Source organism: Vipera berus, assembly GCF_964194415.1.
Source record: "Vipera berus genome assembly, chromosome: 5".
Classification (NCBI taxonomy): Eukaryota; Metazoa; Chordata; class Lepidosauria; order Squamata; family Viperidae; genus Vipera; species Vipera berus.
The window spans coordinates 38,613,284-38,629,670 of record NC_138207.1 but is presented as its reverse complement, the minus strand read 5'-3'; the positions used below and the strand labels follow the sequence as shown (position 1 = coordinate 38,629,670).

The window sequence follows — 16,387 nt, the reverse complement described above, 5'->3', positions numbered from 1 at the left end:
CAGCGTTCCGTGCGCCTTTGGCGTCTAGTCATGCCGGCCACATGACGTCCTCGGACAAGCGCTGGCTCTTCGGCTTTGAAACGGAGATGAGCACCGGCCCCTAGAATTGGAAACGACTAGCACGCATGTGCGGGGGGACCTTTACCTTTACATATACTTTGATGAGTTTTCTTAATAAATAAAAATCTGCCCCCAAAGGAGTTGCTGTTCTCATGTGTTATTCTTGAAATCCTATCAACCATTAAAAAGGCCAGTTTATGCATGATTGATTACAAGTGAAACACATTTAAGAGATCTATAATAGTTTTATTTCCCAAAACAGACTAATAAATAAAGACAGAATATATAACGAATGGCCATCTTTAGGAATTTGCTCTTCATCAAGAAAGAGGTCAGAATTTTCAGTTTGCCCTTCGTGGGAAACAAACCCTAATTTTATATAGTTTTTGAATCAATTCCATGAGTAATGAACTGAATCAGAATTTTTGTCAAGTCCTACTTTCAGCCTCCCACATTTCAAAATAAGATAACATTCAAGATAACATTTCACCACACAGTGTTTCCCCTACAGTACATCACCCATCACCACATTGTTGCTCAATATAGCTACTTACACTGCTACCCAAAGACAATATGCGGCTCTGTGCCACGTAAGAATAGCAATAGCAGTAACACTTAAGACTTACATACTGCTTCACAGTGCTTTACAGTCCTCTCTAAGCAGTTTACAGAATCATCATATTGTCCCCATCAATCTGGGTCCTCATTTTACCGACCTTGGAAAGATGGAAGGCTGAGTCAACCTTGAGCCATTCAGAATCGAACTCCTGGAGTGAGCACTGAGTTAGCCTGCAATACTGCACTCTAACCACTGCGCCACCACGGCATGGAGCCTTCTTGCCAGGGTAGTTTTTTTCATCTTCCTTGAAACATACCATATAGACAGACACATCAACTTTGCTTTCATGGCATAGGACAACAGCACTAAGTTACAGGAGACAACTGTGAATGGGATATCTGTTATTTCTGACTTGTAGCTGTGTGGTATCTAAATTAGATGAACTATAATAATAACAGGATACATACATTTGAAGTTATGCCTGTTCCAGTTTTACATTGTAAATCCTTGACATTTATTTATTCCTTTGAATACAAATTCATTAGTACCTTATTATTTTTCCATAATTAATGGTCAAACACCCAGCTTCATTTTTTTAAAAATTGATTTTGTTCAGACATGTACTGGCAGGCATTTATTTCTGCTGCAAAGGGAATAGGCTGTTTTTTAAACTGACTTTCCTATTTCACCAGGTTGCGTCCGTATTATAACTCAGAAAGAAAATAGAGGAACATTATTCAAAAGCCATGAGAAACATGTATAGGAAACCAGTGGGAAGAATATCAAGACATAGGGAACTCAAAATATTAACTGCAGTGATACAGACATGATTTCCTTTGTATCAGAATTAACTGCATGCTCTGAGCAAAGTTTCCAGTCAATTCGCTTGCTTCCTCAACAAAAAAAAGCATCATATCAGTTTTGCAAAATGAAAATTTATGTTGCTGGCAATTTTCAGAACTCTCCATTTTACTGCAAGTTGAAATACCATATAAACAGTGTAAAGATGGCTTGCAAGATGGGGTGGGGGTACCTATCTGGTGTGCATGTTGCACAAAGATTATTACTAAATACAAACTATTCAAGGGTTTTAGGAAATCAGTTTAAAAATCACAAGATTTCCAACCAACCAAACACTTCCAATTATTCTATTCTTATAAATAGAAACAATAACATCGAGCCATATATAAATCCAGCACCCATGTTTTCTCTTTGGATCTGAGTCCAGTGGAAGTTTAGTCCATGTTTCATACTACAGCAAAATTGACCATGATCAACAGCAAGTAACAGAAGTCTTCTCCTTTGATTGTTGCCAAAGTCAAGACTCCTGTCTTCCACCAAATTGCTGCACATAATTTACAACAGAGAGCCAGCTCTATCTTTTATTCAGTTTATGTTACTTTCCTTTTCATCCTTTGTGGTCAGAAGGCTGGATCTTTCAGGAGAACCTGTGGCTCTCTTTATTACTTCCACCCACCTGATGAGAAAAGCAACATCCAAAGGTTTAACTAGCTCTCCAAAGGTATACTAGCTCTCAATGCTATTATGATTTCATATCACCCAGCACATATTGTCCAAGAAAACAGCACTTATTTGATATTTTCAATACTTTATCCTCCCCCCCACACCTTTTTCTTTTTAACTATTTTAATTGTTATCAATAATGTAGAATTTTATGTACATATACAATACATAAATATATATGCATATATGTACAGTATGTTGGTCATAGACTGTAATAAGTTTTAATATTACATATTACCAGAAAGATAGCACTAAATAAACATATTACTCATTAATGAAACTACACCATCGTCTGTTTATACTAAATGATCCATCAAGTTTGATGAGGGATTTTTTTTACAGAGGTTAGATAACAGATCTAACAGAGATCTTTATATAGAGATCCAAATTTTAAAGGAAAAGAAAGACTTGAGCACTTATGGATGTGCAGGCAGAGCCTGTGGGGAACACTGTAAAACAGCTGGGTTTTCCTTGGGCTTTCACAGCCATTCTCTAGATCTGATGTGTATTTTTGGGGAAAGTCATGCATAGCTTAATATGTTCCTAGCAGGTCTACATGCATATCCGTAAGAGCTCTGTAATACATTTTGCCCTTTGAATCTGGATTTCTACACAGCTTAACTAGTTAGATCAACTGAGGGAAGTATTTTTTTAAAATAATGAATAAGAATCATGGGGTTATACATTTATCTGCCTCTATTCTATCTGTTTTCATTTTCTTTCATTCATTTACTGACCTGAAATTTGAGTGGGCAAATTTTTAAGAGGAATACGCCCAAATTACCCTGCCATATGTTAGTGATACATAAATTCAGCCAAGTGTCCAGCCAGTCCATGGATGAATGAGACCAGCTTATTATAGGCTGATCGGGCATTAAATAGATGCTCCTATGTGTTTTGACAATGTACATTTGTTCATTTTCTACCTCTGCACAGAAAAGTTCTTCTATGGATTCAGGCCAATTTTGCCCCAGCAGAATCTAGCATCTATTATATATTTCTTTTCAGCGATTATCAAAATGGGTGCATAAATCAGGACTCCCATTTCTTAAAGACAAGAGGATTTCTTATTGGATTACCAGGCCAATATACAAGTATTCCTAAAGTAACAACTTGGGGTAATCAGTTCCTTGAATAGATTTTGATTAAGGTACATACTTACCTTTCAAAGGTATACTTGCTCTCAGCCCTGAAGAAGTAGACATGAGATTTAAACTGCAGTTTGAAGACATAATCTTTCTGAATGCCATCTGCCTCTGTGGGCATGTTGATTGTGTAACCAATAAGTGGTAAACTTGCCAGTGGATAATCATCCTGGAATTTATTTATTTATTTATTTAGGCGATTCTGTGCTAATCTTTACAAACACAATAATTTATAAAGTTATATATAAAATAATGCCATCATTTAAAGAATGCATATGAAAGGTGTATCTCAATCTCTGACTACAGACCAAATTAGTCCATGGGGGAAAAAATCCACAAAATATAAAATTAGCCAGCAAATTGCCATCATTCTAAATCATGAGATAATGTATGATTCCACAATAATAATTGCCATACCTCACCATTGGCCAAGGTGCTGGAAGCTGATTGTAATCAGATGTGAGCAATATTTGCAAGGCCACATGGCTTATCTGGGCTATATTACTGGAAAGGCAGGTGGGAGAAAAACAGAGCAGTACAAAAACTGAGCAAGCTATTGTGGTTATGATGTATGAGTTTTGTACCATATCTGGAAAGGCCAGTCTAATTAAGTTGGAAACTCCAGTTCTTTGAATAGGCCTAGGTAAAAGGTAAAGGTAAAGGTTCCCCCGCACATGCGTGCTAGTCGTTTCCGACTCTAGGGGCCGGTGCTCATCTCCGTTTCAAAGCCGAAGAGCCAGCGCTTGTCCGAGGACGTCTCCGTGGTCATGTGGCCGGCATGACTAGACGCCAGAGGCGCACGGAACACTGTTACCTTCCCACCGGAGTGGTCCCTATTTTTCTACTTGCATTTTTACGTGCTTTCGAACTGCTAGGTTGGCAGAAGCTGGGACGAGTAATAGGCGCTCACTCTGCTATGCGGCACTCGGGATTCGACCCGCCAAACTGCCGACCTTCTGATCGACAAGCTCAGCGTCTTAACCCACTGAGCCACCGCGTCCCTCACTTGAATAGGCCTAATGTGTCTATATTAAACTTTGAGGCAATAAAAATTAACCATCACTAGTTATATTAAAAAAACATATCCACATATAAGAATACTTCATTATTCATTAGGTTATTAAGAAATAGCTATAGAGACTGAAACTTTTACACCACTGTATGTGGTTGGATGTTTCACATGGTGAAACTACACAACTTTCACAACTCCAAAAAAGGATCAAACTACAAAGGCAACCTTTTGTGCAAACATTTGCCATTCCCTGCAGAATCATTATGGGCAGCATAGAAATTGAACTGAATGAAATAAAATCAACTGGTCTGCTCTGCTCTTGGAATCTTTTCAGATACCGGCAACTATTATGGTTAGTCGCATAATCATCCAGATGTTTAGACAGGATTTCATATTTTTATCCCCCTATCAAGTCCAATCTGAGGACCCAGGATAGACACAGGTTGTTTGATGTTATTATTCTCTGTTGATGACAACATGAAGTCACACTTCCAGTTTTTAGCTGCTATTGGCCTTCAGACATCATTTTCTTCCCAAGAACCTAGGATGTTGTAACAGATAGCTGTAGTATATGCACAGATCCAAACAGTGTTTGTCATTTGTAATAGACAGGTGGAAATTTCTCAATGTCCAAGATTTGTGGTTATCAATGTTTCTCTTGTATTCAGCTGTTTCCAGGTACTGCAATGTCCACCATTCAGATTTTTGCATCTTTCTTAACAACAATTTTAAGTCTAGGGAGTTATGTGGCAGTGCTTATTATTATTATAAACATGTTCAATCCTAACTGCCAGTTCTTTAGCTGGTGTTGGCCTTCACACACATGAAGATCCCCTATCCAAGAACCTAATTCTTGTAATAATATAATGCAGCATAACATTAGTATTTTCCATTTGATACATTATGTTTGGGTGCTGGTTTTAATCCTTTGTGCACTGCCCAGAGTCACAACTAAATAAAATTTACTCTGGAGGAAGTAAAGAAAGTGGTTGGTCATAAAAACACTTCAGATGGCTAGGAAATTGAGTTAGTGGTTGAAGGAGTACACTTAAAACAGCATATAGATCACAATTGCTTATCAAAAACTGCAGGCATGCAAAATTGCTTACATATCTATAATGATTACTCATAAAGGCACAGAACGATGTGCATTCACGGGTGATCATTATGCTATTTATTTATTTATTTATTTATTCGTTTTTTATAAACCGCCCTTCTCCCGAGGGACTCGGGGCGGTACTTTCATCTTGAAAATATGCAACTTTTATCTTACCTGGTGTGTTTTGTAAAAGAACAGACAGAAGTTTGTAAAAACAACCCACAACTTCTGCCAACCATTACTATTTTTGAACTTCCTCAGCAGATACCCTGATAGTTGGTTCTATAAAGGAGGAGGAGAAATAATATTGTGAGATACCACAGCAAAAGTCTATTGATGTTGCTTATAGTAGTTTAAAAACAAATTGCTATTCTTGAGACCTGATTCTCTTAGGCTGAGAAATGTTACATAACATTCATTGTGAACGGCTGATTTTTGTATCACCAGTTTCTTCATTCACAAGGCCACTTCTTTCCTGCTTACATCTATTAGCTTCTAATGGTGAAAGTGAGATATTTGTAGGGAGAAATGCATAAAAGGTACAAAGTGAGCTGATTCTACATTTTTTGTCTTTTTACAACCCTGTAATCTCTTAATTAGGGACAGAGTCAGGGTGACTGAATGGAGCTGACCATTTACTGGCCAAATGCCCTTCTTGACGACTATTTTTTTTAAATTCCATTTATATCCCGCCTTTCTCCGAAGACTCAGGGCGGCTTACAAGCTTAGCAGTAGCCTTCATTCTATGTATATGCCTGCTTATTAGGGCTTTCACAAAATACCCCAAGCGGCATTATTACAAAGTCAGCTTATTGCCCCCAACAATCTGGGTCCTCATTTTACCTACCACGGAAGGATGGAAGGCTGAGTCAACCTTGAGCCTGGTGGGATGCGAACCTGCACTAATTGCAGGCATCTGGTGTTACTTAAGGAGGCATTAGCCCACTGCTCCACCAAGGCTCTTGGACTATGTGGAGTTTCTAGCAGATACTTTTTCTTTGAGCCCAGAGAGAGAAACCTTTACCACTATCTAGGATTGAACTCTCAATTTTCTGAGTGGGAGAAGAGTGTCTTCACCACAAGGCCACCAAACCCTTCAGAGTTGAGTCTAATTTTGAAGAATGACAAAACAGACTAAGTCTGCCTTTCCCAACTTCATTCTTAAGGATGTACTGAACTAGAACTCTCAGAATTCCCAGCCATCTTGTAATTCAACATCTCAAGCGTAACTGGAAGGCATCAAGTTGGGAAAGAATGCTCTAAGGTATATTACTATAATGTTTTAATATTCATATTAAAAAGTGTTTATATGAATACCTTCCCAATACATGGATGTATTCTGAATTTCCTCCTTAGCCAGGATAGAATAGTAACCAATGACAATCCCAAAAAAGTAATCACCACTGAATTTATTCAAACCATCTCCAACCCTAGTTTCTCCAGTTAAATCTTTTTCCCTGGTGGCTTAGTTCTCACATCATGCAAAGAACAAAATCGAATCTGGGTAAGGAGACAATATAGTAAATAGACTCAGGGAAAAACACAGAGTAAAAGAAGTAGAAGCTATGCAGAGTAATTTACACCACTCCCCAAAGTACTATTGGAAAAGAAGCCTAGTTTGTTATGAACAAAATTACAGTACAAAGGAGTTTTCTAGAATCTGGCATTGGTGAATTAGAATTGCCAGCACCCAATGTACTATACTGGTGGCAGATGTAATTTAACATCTGGAGGGCTGCAGGGAAAGAATAAAAAAAGGCCATGGCATCTGAGCAAGTGTGCAAATGTGCATATAACCAACAAAACAGATTGTTCTGGTTTTCACAAAACAAAATGATTTCTTATCATTGGCTCAATATGCTAGATTTTATTGATGCATACTAAAAGAGTATTTCAGAGAGTGAGTGGTGGTGGTGTAAAAATATACCTGCCTGCTAAGACCGAAAGAAGCAGTTTACCTGAATCATGCATAGATAATCAGACAGGGATAGGCTCTGGTTCCGATACCAGCAAACATGGGTGATTGTGTTAGGCCGATGAGTCTGGCCCAGTAAATAGCGAGGAGGAAGCTCTGGAGAAACAGCAACAGAGCAGCAAACTGAGCAGAGGAAGGAGGTGCAAGGCAGAAAAGGGAAGAAAAAAAAATTAGAATAAGTAAAGGTGGTATTTGAAAAGATCATTAAAATAGCATGAAAGGTAAAAAGTAAAAATAAATGATTTGAAGATGTGTGAGGCTCATGAATGATGAGTCTTCAAATCAGCGGTGCAAAGAGATCATAAGGCTTTAATGAGAAAAGAAGATTAATGCATTTACCAAAGCAAAATGTTAGTTAGAATTAGTGAGCGAACATGATGGTACATTTATGATTCCACAGTCGGAAAGCTGATTTCTTTCACAGTGGGCAGTGAAGGCTAAATGATTATTTGTTCATGCTGGCTGAGGAATTCTGGGAATTGAAGTCCACACACCTTAAAGTTTCCATGGCTGAAAAACACTGATCCTATCCTTCTTGAGTGTATGTTGTCAATCAATTATCAAATCCATTGTAGTTGTAAATCTTTGTAACTAAAATTACAAAGCCAACACAAACAACCTAAGTCTGGACATTCTATCCCTGAATCTACTTTTGTGCATACTGCTGCATTCACTTCTCTTTTCTTGAACACAAAGGTATACATAGATACAGATTCCTTTCCCTTTCATCAGTATCTGAGAGGAAGGGCTGTAGAAGACTGTTTTGTTTTCCATTCTGAGTTTGTTCCATGAAAGAGCTTCCTCTCTCCAGCAGGAACCTCCTCCAGGTTGCACTATTTCCCTTAAGACATTCTGTGAAAAAGGACATACTAAAAAGAAGCTACTGAAAAGAGAGACACCAGGGGCTCTGTCAGAAGAGCTGAATATGTTTGCTATGTTTTTTTAAAAAAAGTAATGACAAATTTAAGAGTTTTATAACTCTTAAAACGCTGTGCATATATGTTATCTTGAAGCACAGATCACTCCTCCCAAATAACACTTGCTGGGGGACATTTCATGAGAATAGGACATTCTGCAAATCTAGATTTGTCCATAGATCAAGAGACTATAAATAATGGAAATGCTTTTTTTATTCTTTTCAATTAAATGGAATGGTAGAAGGACATTTATGTGAGAGAGCTCAGGTGTATGTCTGCCTGCCAGTGCCATAACTCTCTGGAAGCTGAACACAGTGAGAAGAAATTTAATCGAGGGGGAGAAATCACTCTAAGGACATAATTAAAAACGGGGAAGATCAGGCTGGAGGGTACAAAGAAAATCTCCTCAAATTCCTCTCATTAGGAGAGATAGTTGAGCAGCAACCTCAATGTTATTGATTGTTCCAATATAAGGCCCCTTCGTCTTGGAGAAATGGCTCAGAATAAAGTCACTATTAAAGAGTTGGAAATAATTTGCCCTCAAAGCTCTACTTTGTAATGGAACATGCAGAGATACACACACCATAAAAATCTTATTGCAATTTAATTTTTTTCCATATGGCTACTGAAATTACTAAAGGCAATGAAGAGGATGAAGGTTAAAAGCAGATGCATGTATAGAGTTAGAGAAACCAGCAACCAAAAAGAGTGGCAAGTGAAAGTGATGCGTGAACTGCTGCTGGGTACCTCGACAGCCACACTGTGATCAGTCATGGAGACACTGGTATTGCGGTACCAGCAGACATGTATGGTAGTGTTGGCACGGTGGTGGCTCTGCCTGTCCAGGGAGCTACGAGAAGAATGAATGTCCTCTTCGGACTCCTGCTCTAGAGAAACCTCATCTGAGGATCCTGAAGGAGGAGAAGGGAGCAAACATTTAAGAGACTGTGGTACATGGATAATGATAGTGATGAGAATCTCTTAAGTAGGTCTCTCTCAAAGGTGTCACCCATCAGTTAACTGTTTCTAGCATCCATGACCTTTGCAATCCAGAACGTTTTGGAACTGATGATAATTTACTGTTAGTATAGAGCAGGGGTAGGCAACCTCGGCTCTTTTATGACTCATGGACTTCAACTCCCAGAATTCCTGAGCCAGCTTGGCTGGCTCAGGAATTCTGGGAATTGAAATCCATGAGTCATAAAAGAGCCGAGGTTGCCTACCCCTGGTATAGAGGAAGTCACAAATTTGTAACCAACCAGGCTGGATCAGATTTTCAGTGAGGAAAGTATACAAAAAATTACATAACAATGCTGTAGTTTTTGAGATGTCATATGGGATCTCATAACAATAAAATAAGTCAGTTAGGAGTATACAACTCTCAAAAATCTATTTTGTAGCTAATGTAAAACTGGGTTCAAAAAATAGCTACCTTTAATACAAATAATGGAGAAAAAAGATCATGTACCACAAAATTCATTACTAATATTTAACAATTGGAAGTTCTTATTTGCCAAAACTGATATTATTAGGAGCATCTGAGAGGGTATAGTTTATTTAGCCAAATTTTTTTACCTGTTATTACTGTAGTCATATTATTGCTGTCCTAAGAAAGCAGGCACAATGTACTATCATAAATCACAAACATGGTACTTACTGTTAGAACGGTTGGATAGAGAATTTTCAAGGAACATGCCCGATTTCTCAACAGTTTTCTTGGCCATTTCAATTGCCATATTCAAGTCCTCCAACCATTTTCCCATTTCCAGACAAGTGCTGAGCGGCACAGATAAAACATTAAGCATCATGTGTTCATAGATAAATTGTTAATGTATTTTACATTTAAAGGAAACGCTGCTTATCCAATATATAGATATACTTTTTTCCCTTTTCATAGAAAGGAAAGAATACTGGAATAGAAAGGTTTGGAATCAATACTAACATCCTGACTACTCCAGAATCTTGCCATAATCATTTTACATTCAAATATAATTAATAAAAATTTTACTTTGAAACACAACCACACATCTCAATATTTTTTCCAATTCTTCTGAAATCTGAGGTAACAAAAGGAAGAGAGGGAACAACAATCATATTAGCAAATATCAAAATTTAGGGTGCAGGATGCAATTTATTTCTCTGGATGTTCCTCCAGATAGGAACTTTGTCTCAATGCATCCACTCTGCCATAACTTGGAGAAGCATGAAATCTGAGTCTTCTTTGCATAGTCTGGAACAGAGTTGGGATGGTATGCCTGTATTCTCTGTGCATGCATCCATATTCCTTTGGAACTATTAACATACATATCACTTTCTTGGCACCGATGATCTACTGAGCAGCTTCTTACCTTGCTGCCACTACTACAGTTTTTTGAGCTGAATAGATTGTGAAGCAATGAGGGACAGACCATTCATTTTCACTCTCTTCCACCTGTAACAACAGAAACATGCCTGGTCACTCAACGGACAATGCCATGTGTTCTGAAATAAAAGAAATGGCATGAAAATTGTGGCAATCTACCTATCAGATATTTTTTTAAAAGCGCTGTTAATTTAACGGCTATTTACCTTCTAATTGAGGGGTCTCAAACTGTAATATTAGGAGGGAATGATCTTGGGAGACAGGGCAACAAGATACAAAGGACCGGTCAGGTAAAGGGCAGCTTAGCTCACAGAAGGAGTGTGAGTGGGGCAAGAGGCTTAGAAGAGACCTTCCCTGGTTTCTTGGGCTGTAAAGGGAATGGGGAAGAGAAGTACTTTCAGACCTGCAAGTTTCTCTTAATGTCACTTTATAATAAAGTAAAAATTAGCTCATCTGGTTTTGTTTCCTGTCTCGTCTATCTAGTAAGGCTGACACAAACTTTTATCCTCATGGGGCTTCTTGAAGACTACTTCATTAGCCTGACATCCACAGTAAGGAAACATTTTCTTACATTAATACAAAAGCCTCTAAGCAGCATCAAAAAGACAGCTGCAGAGAATTACAAAACTACACATTCCTAAGCAACTGAGGTTAGGGTTACACAGGAAGAGTAGGAGATTTAAAGGTACACAAGAGCAATCATGACAGGTGATTGACATTCGTTCTGGATAAGAGACATCTGGCTTTTGAATTGAGGAGCAGCAAAAGTGCCTTCCCTTCTTGCTCCTACTTCAGCCAGTCCCAGGCGGTCACTCCTTTGCCTGGCCTCCCCAGAGCTGTGAATATGAGTCCCTTGTACAGTATGCTCCTTCGTTAACCTAAGGGAAGATTTATAAGCTGTTGCCCTACTTCTGTCTCCCCTGTTGTATGAGTTCATGAATGACTGAACTGAATGACATACTTGGCCTGTTGCCCAAAGTTTGAGACCTCTGTTCTAGAGGGTAAAACTAGTAGCTACAATTACGTTGCCACTTTAATAGGTCTAAACATAGCAGTCCTATTTGTCTTGCTTATTACTTACCGGAGGATCCAGAACTATCAGCTGAAAATCAAACATAAAACACAGAAAAAAGTTTCATTGGAAAGTAAAAGAGCATGCAATGCCCAGGTGTGGGAGTAACAGAAATTGCAACATCCACGGAGGTGTACAAAGAACAGCATAATGATAAGTTCATCCTTAGTTTCTTAATTGTTCTGACACCAGAAAATTGACAAAGTTTGCTCTTCTATTTCATACAAAAATTGTAAGAACATTTTTAAAAAATTCCAGAGCCACCAGGAATATCCAATTGGCAATGATTATTTATTTATTTACCTCATTTGTTTCTATCCCACCTTTGTTATTTTTACAAATAACTTAATAGTTAAACATAATAGTTTAATAGTTAACTATAATGAAAAAAGTATAAATTAAGAGGAGAGAGATCATACTATCTTAATGTTTGGTAGCTGTATGAAGAGCTACTCACCAGCATCCCATGCAGAGGAAGATGTCCTCGTATTTTGAACTGATTGGTCCCTGTTACACCTTTACTTGTATACAGCAGCGTATCTGAAAACTGAGGCAGGCATTTTTGTTTGTCAAACCTTTTTGTCTTTTAAAAACAACCTTTGATTACAGCTGTGTTTTGTGACAGCCTTGAGCAAAGGTTTCAACTCACCAGAAAGAACATCCTTTGCTGCAAGCCCTTTTTGGTAAGTTTGTACAAACAACCCTCTCGAATAAATTCCTGTGGAACAATTAAACAAGAAAAATTGGCTCCAATAGTCCTCGCATAACTACTATTGATTCAATAACAGTTCAAAATTACAACAGTGCTGAACTGATTCTTGAAATTCCAGCGACCTTAATACTCCACAGTCTTATGATCACTATCTGGATGCTTGGCAACCAGTTTGTACTTATGACAGTTGTAGCATCCCATGGTCATGGGATTGCAATTTGTGACCTTCCCTTCAATGGGGAAGCCAGCAGGGAAGTTTATAAGCTACTTGGGCAGCTCTTCCCCACCCAGCCACCCACCCTTCCCCAGCCCCACTGTGCTTGCATTCTGCTTATTGGCCACCAGCATGCCCTTGTGTACCCTCTCCCTCCCAGCAGCTGTCACTCTATGTCCAGCTGTACTCGTGTGGAATGTGAGAATGGCCAAGGGAAGAGATGCTGTCTAAAGAATGAAACTTAGAATCTGCCCTAATTGCCTCTGCAGACTAACATGGAACAAAACATTAAAACAATACTCTTGATATCTTCAATATGAGCCTTTCAATGAGCCTTTCTCAGGATAAGGTTAAAATATATTAGAAACACATTTTAGAAGGTACATGCAAGTATAATTTCACTGATAAGCAGCAAAACGTTAGCCTAAGTTAACTCTAAAGTAACAGAACAAATGCCTACAGCAAGGATATAGGATATAAGTAAGCAGCACACCAGTTCAATATACTGTGTAAAAACAAAGAAGATTGCAACACAGAAGAGAACCGATTACCCTTCCAGGTGCTATGAGATTATCGGTGCCAAGAAGATCATGCTGCAGCTCTATTAGCTTCTGGAAATTCTCCAACCGGATCAAACTGCTTTGAAGTTGTGATGTCATTTCTGCTATTTCCTTCAGTGCATCTACAGAATTACCCCAAAAATTCCCACCCAAGGGCAAACAATCAGAACATCAAGGATGAAGTTACAGCATACTTTAAGATATCATCAGTACATCTCTTTTTTAAAAAAATCAAATTTTCTCTGAATTAAACACATACAAACCTACTAAATGTGAGGATTATTGAGAAACATAATTCTGAGATATCATACAATTTAACTACTTATTTTTACCTGGATACCCAAAATGTTCACAGCAATTACATGGCCCTCTATCTCATATAATGACTCTCAGTGGCTCACAACAATCCATAAATCATAATTAAAAGAATCATCTCCAAATGCCTGAAAAAATATCCTCACAGCTCAACCCCTCACCCTAGCCTAGCCCAATGCTGTGACCGAGAGAGGGAGGGGGGACGCATGGAGACAGGTCTTCACAGTCCTCCAGAAGACTACAACAGTAAGGATCCCCCTGATATTGGAGGAGAGGCTGTTCCAAAGGGCTAGGTTAGCCACTGGGAAGGCATGCTTTCAATGTCCCATCAAAATGTAAAATTCAAGGGAGAGAACCTGGAGCATGTGCATCATATCTAACCTAGTAGGATGGGCAGATACCCTCAGAGGGAGGCAGTTCCAAAAGTAAACTGGCTCTGTGTCCTGTACGACATTAACGGTGATAATCAGTACTTTGAATTGCACCCCAAAAGCAACTGGAAACCAATGCAGTTCATGCAGCAGTGATATTACTGGGTGAACTGTTGGGCACCAAAATTGTGTGTGAAAGCTTATGGAGATTCTTAGCCATCCAGGTCATGGTTGTCTCAAAGCTGCTTTTTCAAAGCTGAAGAAGTTTTTTGGGATGAGAAGAGAAAGAAAAGAAAAACAAGGAAGTCCAGTTGCCTCTTCAAAAAGCACCTTTGGGACAACCATGACCTGGAAGACTGAGAATCTCCATAGACATTTACTATGCACTTTGGGATGAACACCCTTGAATGCTGCAGGAGTATGAATGAATTTCCATAAAAATTGCACTCTACAGGAACTATTTGTGCTTCAGTTTGAGATGCAGACAACACAGACTTATCCCCAACAGCCTGCTCCTGTGTTCAACAGTGAAGGGACACAGGGCAGAAAACATCCTGCAGAAAGTACAGCTCCACAACACAGTCCTTTCAGCAGTTCCAAGAAGGCTCCACACCCATCTGCACTACTCAGGTGACCCTGAGGACACAGACAAACCTCCAAGTGGCCTCAACAATTTTCTAAAAGAATGGAAATGACCAGCTATCTGCAAGAAACATAAATGCTTCCATTCTCCACCATCCAGTCAGAGCTGAAATAATTTCTTGGATAAGAAGCGAAATGTCTTCAAAGAATAATAAGGAAGTCCAGTTGCCTCTTGAAAAAGCACCTTTGGGATTGTGTGTGCTGCTGCACTCTACATGTGCTGCTGCATTCTGGACCAATTGTGGCTTCCCCATGTAGAGCAGTGATCCAAATGGGTGACTAAAAATGGGTGACTGTGAGGAAGGTGTTAAAATGTATTTTATTATTTTATAGTCAAAAGATTCAGGTGACAAAATTGAATGAACTAATTCTGTAGCCATATAATTTCACCAACTCAATTTCAGTTAGCAACATCAAATAAGAAAACAAAAATGTCAGCTAAATGCTTTGTAAGCATTTGCTTGATCTATTACTCACTCCTGCAGTCAGTGTAGTCTCGATGATCTGCTGGATAGTGTTTACAAAGTCTTCCCAAGATCAACTTGTAGTACATTATCCTGTGGATAGGCTTGAGCAGGAATGTGTTAAGGGGTAAATAGCAAACTCTTTGGAGTTCAAATTCCTTATAAACTATTTCCAGTTTCTTAATACGTTTGGTTGCTTTCTCAAGCTCCATCAAGACTTCATCATGTTTTTGCAGATAGTTGGTAAATTCCTATGGGATCACAGAAGACACAGCTATAAAGATTATAAAATCATGCAATATTCAATTATTGAAAAAACAATACTTCTTTAAAAAGGAATTTCAATCAATCAGTCTGCAACAATAAAAATTTACAATAAATCTTTAGAAATGTGAATTCTATCTTTATTCAAGGCAAAATATTAGACATATTTTGTAAGTTTAAGAATCTCAATAAATATATGAATGAACAATGGAGATTTTATAGCCTACAATTCATCAGAGAATGCCAGAATTTGCTGCATTTTAGAATCACTATAACATTTTCAAAGTAGTAATATATAATTTTAGATAATCATATATAGCTATAATTTTCTCTATATATGTGGTAGCATGCAGATTAATTTTTTAGACTGTCTATTGATATTTAAATTACAATTTTTCTGTGGTAAAGTTACAATATCTAAATCTCACAAATGAAGACAAATATACACGCTCTAGGATAATGTTGCAGGATCCAATCTGGGGCGGTCACCAGGACCAGAGGTTTAGTCTTCTGAGCTTTCGGACTCATTCTGAAGTGCATCCTCGAGGATCTTCTCTCTCACAGAAATGTGTGTTTTGGGCTATACTATGTGTAGTGTTTATGTGATGCCTGTTTATGTGTGGCTTTTTAGTTGTTGATCGATGTGTTGATGGCTGGCTATTGAGTCCATTGGCTGTTGTTTCTTGTGCTGCCAAGTCTTCGGTTCACAAGTACCTGTAAGTTGGTGGTAAATCAGCACTCCTGTTCAGTGACAAGAGGCCTGTTTCCCAGGCTTCAATCATTTCCCTGGCTCTCTGTGTACCTGCATGGCCAACGATCTTAATTGCTGTGAAATTAAATGTCTGTCCTTGTTCATTGCAATGTGAGACTACCAATCAGTTTGGATCTCCTTGTCTGACCGCTCGCTTGTCTTCTTGCAACCTGTTGGTTAGCTTCCTCCCCGTCTGTCCTACATAATCACAGATGCAATCCATGCAAGGGATCTAGTAGATTACATCGAAAGTATCTCCCATTCCAAGCGATCTTTACAATGCCATGCACAACCAGGTAACACATAAATACTACACACAGTATAGCCCAAAGCACACATTCTGGTGAGAGAGAAGTTCCCTGTGGATAA

At 38.5% G+C, this 16,387-nt stretch overlaps 1 protein-coding gene across 1 annotated transcript in view; it reads right to left on the bottom strand.

Moving 5' to 3' along the window:
- Window positions 1–291: 291 nt before the first annotated feature.
- The window catches only part of FARP2 (FERM, ARH/RhoGEF and pleckstrin domain protein 2), a 63,660-nt gene continuing 47,564 nt past the window's right edge, over window positions 292–16,387 (bottom strand). The window contains exons 18-27 of the mRNA XM_081329642.1: window positions 15,017–15,254; window positions 13,203–13,333; window positions 12,375–12,443; window positions 12,183–12,272; window positions 10,640–10,722; window positions 9,949–10,067; window positions 9,039–9,202; window positions 5,574–5,681; window positions 3,306–3,457; window positions 292–2,096 (exon numbers count right to left, since the gene is read on the bottom strand). Of these exons, the coding sequence (XP_081185768.1) occupies window positions 2,006–2,096; window positions 3,306–3,457; window positions 5,574–5,681; window positions 9,039–9,202; window positions 9,949–10,067; window positions 10,640–10,722; window positions 12,183–12,272; window positions 12,375–12,443; window positions 13,203–13,333; window positions 15,017–15,254 (1,245 nt within the window). The 3' untranslated portion in view covers window positions 292–2,005. The remainder of the gene's footprint in view (window positions 2,097–3,305; window positions 3,458–5,573; window positions 5,682–9,038; window positions 9,203–9,948; window positions 10,068–10,639; window positions 10,723–12,182; window positions 12,273–12,374; window positions 12,444–13,202; window positions 13,334–15,016; window positions 15,255–16,387) is intronic.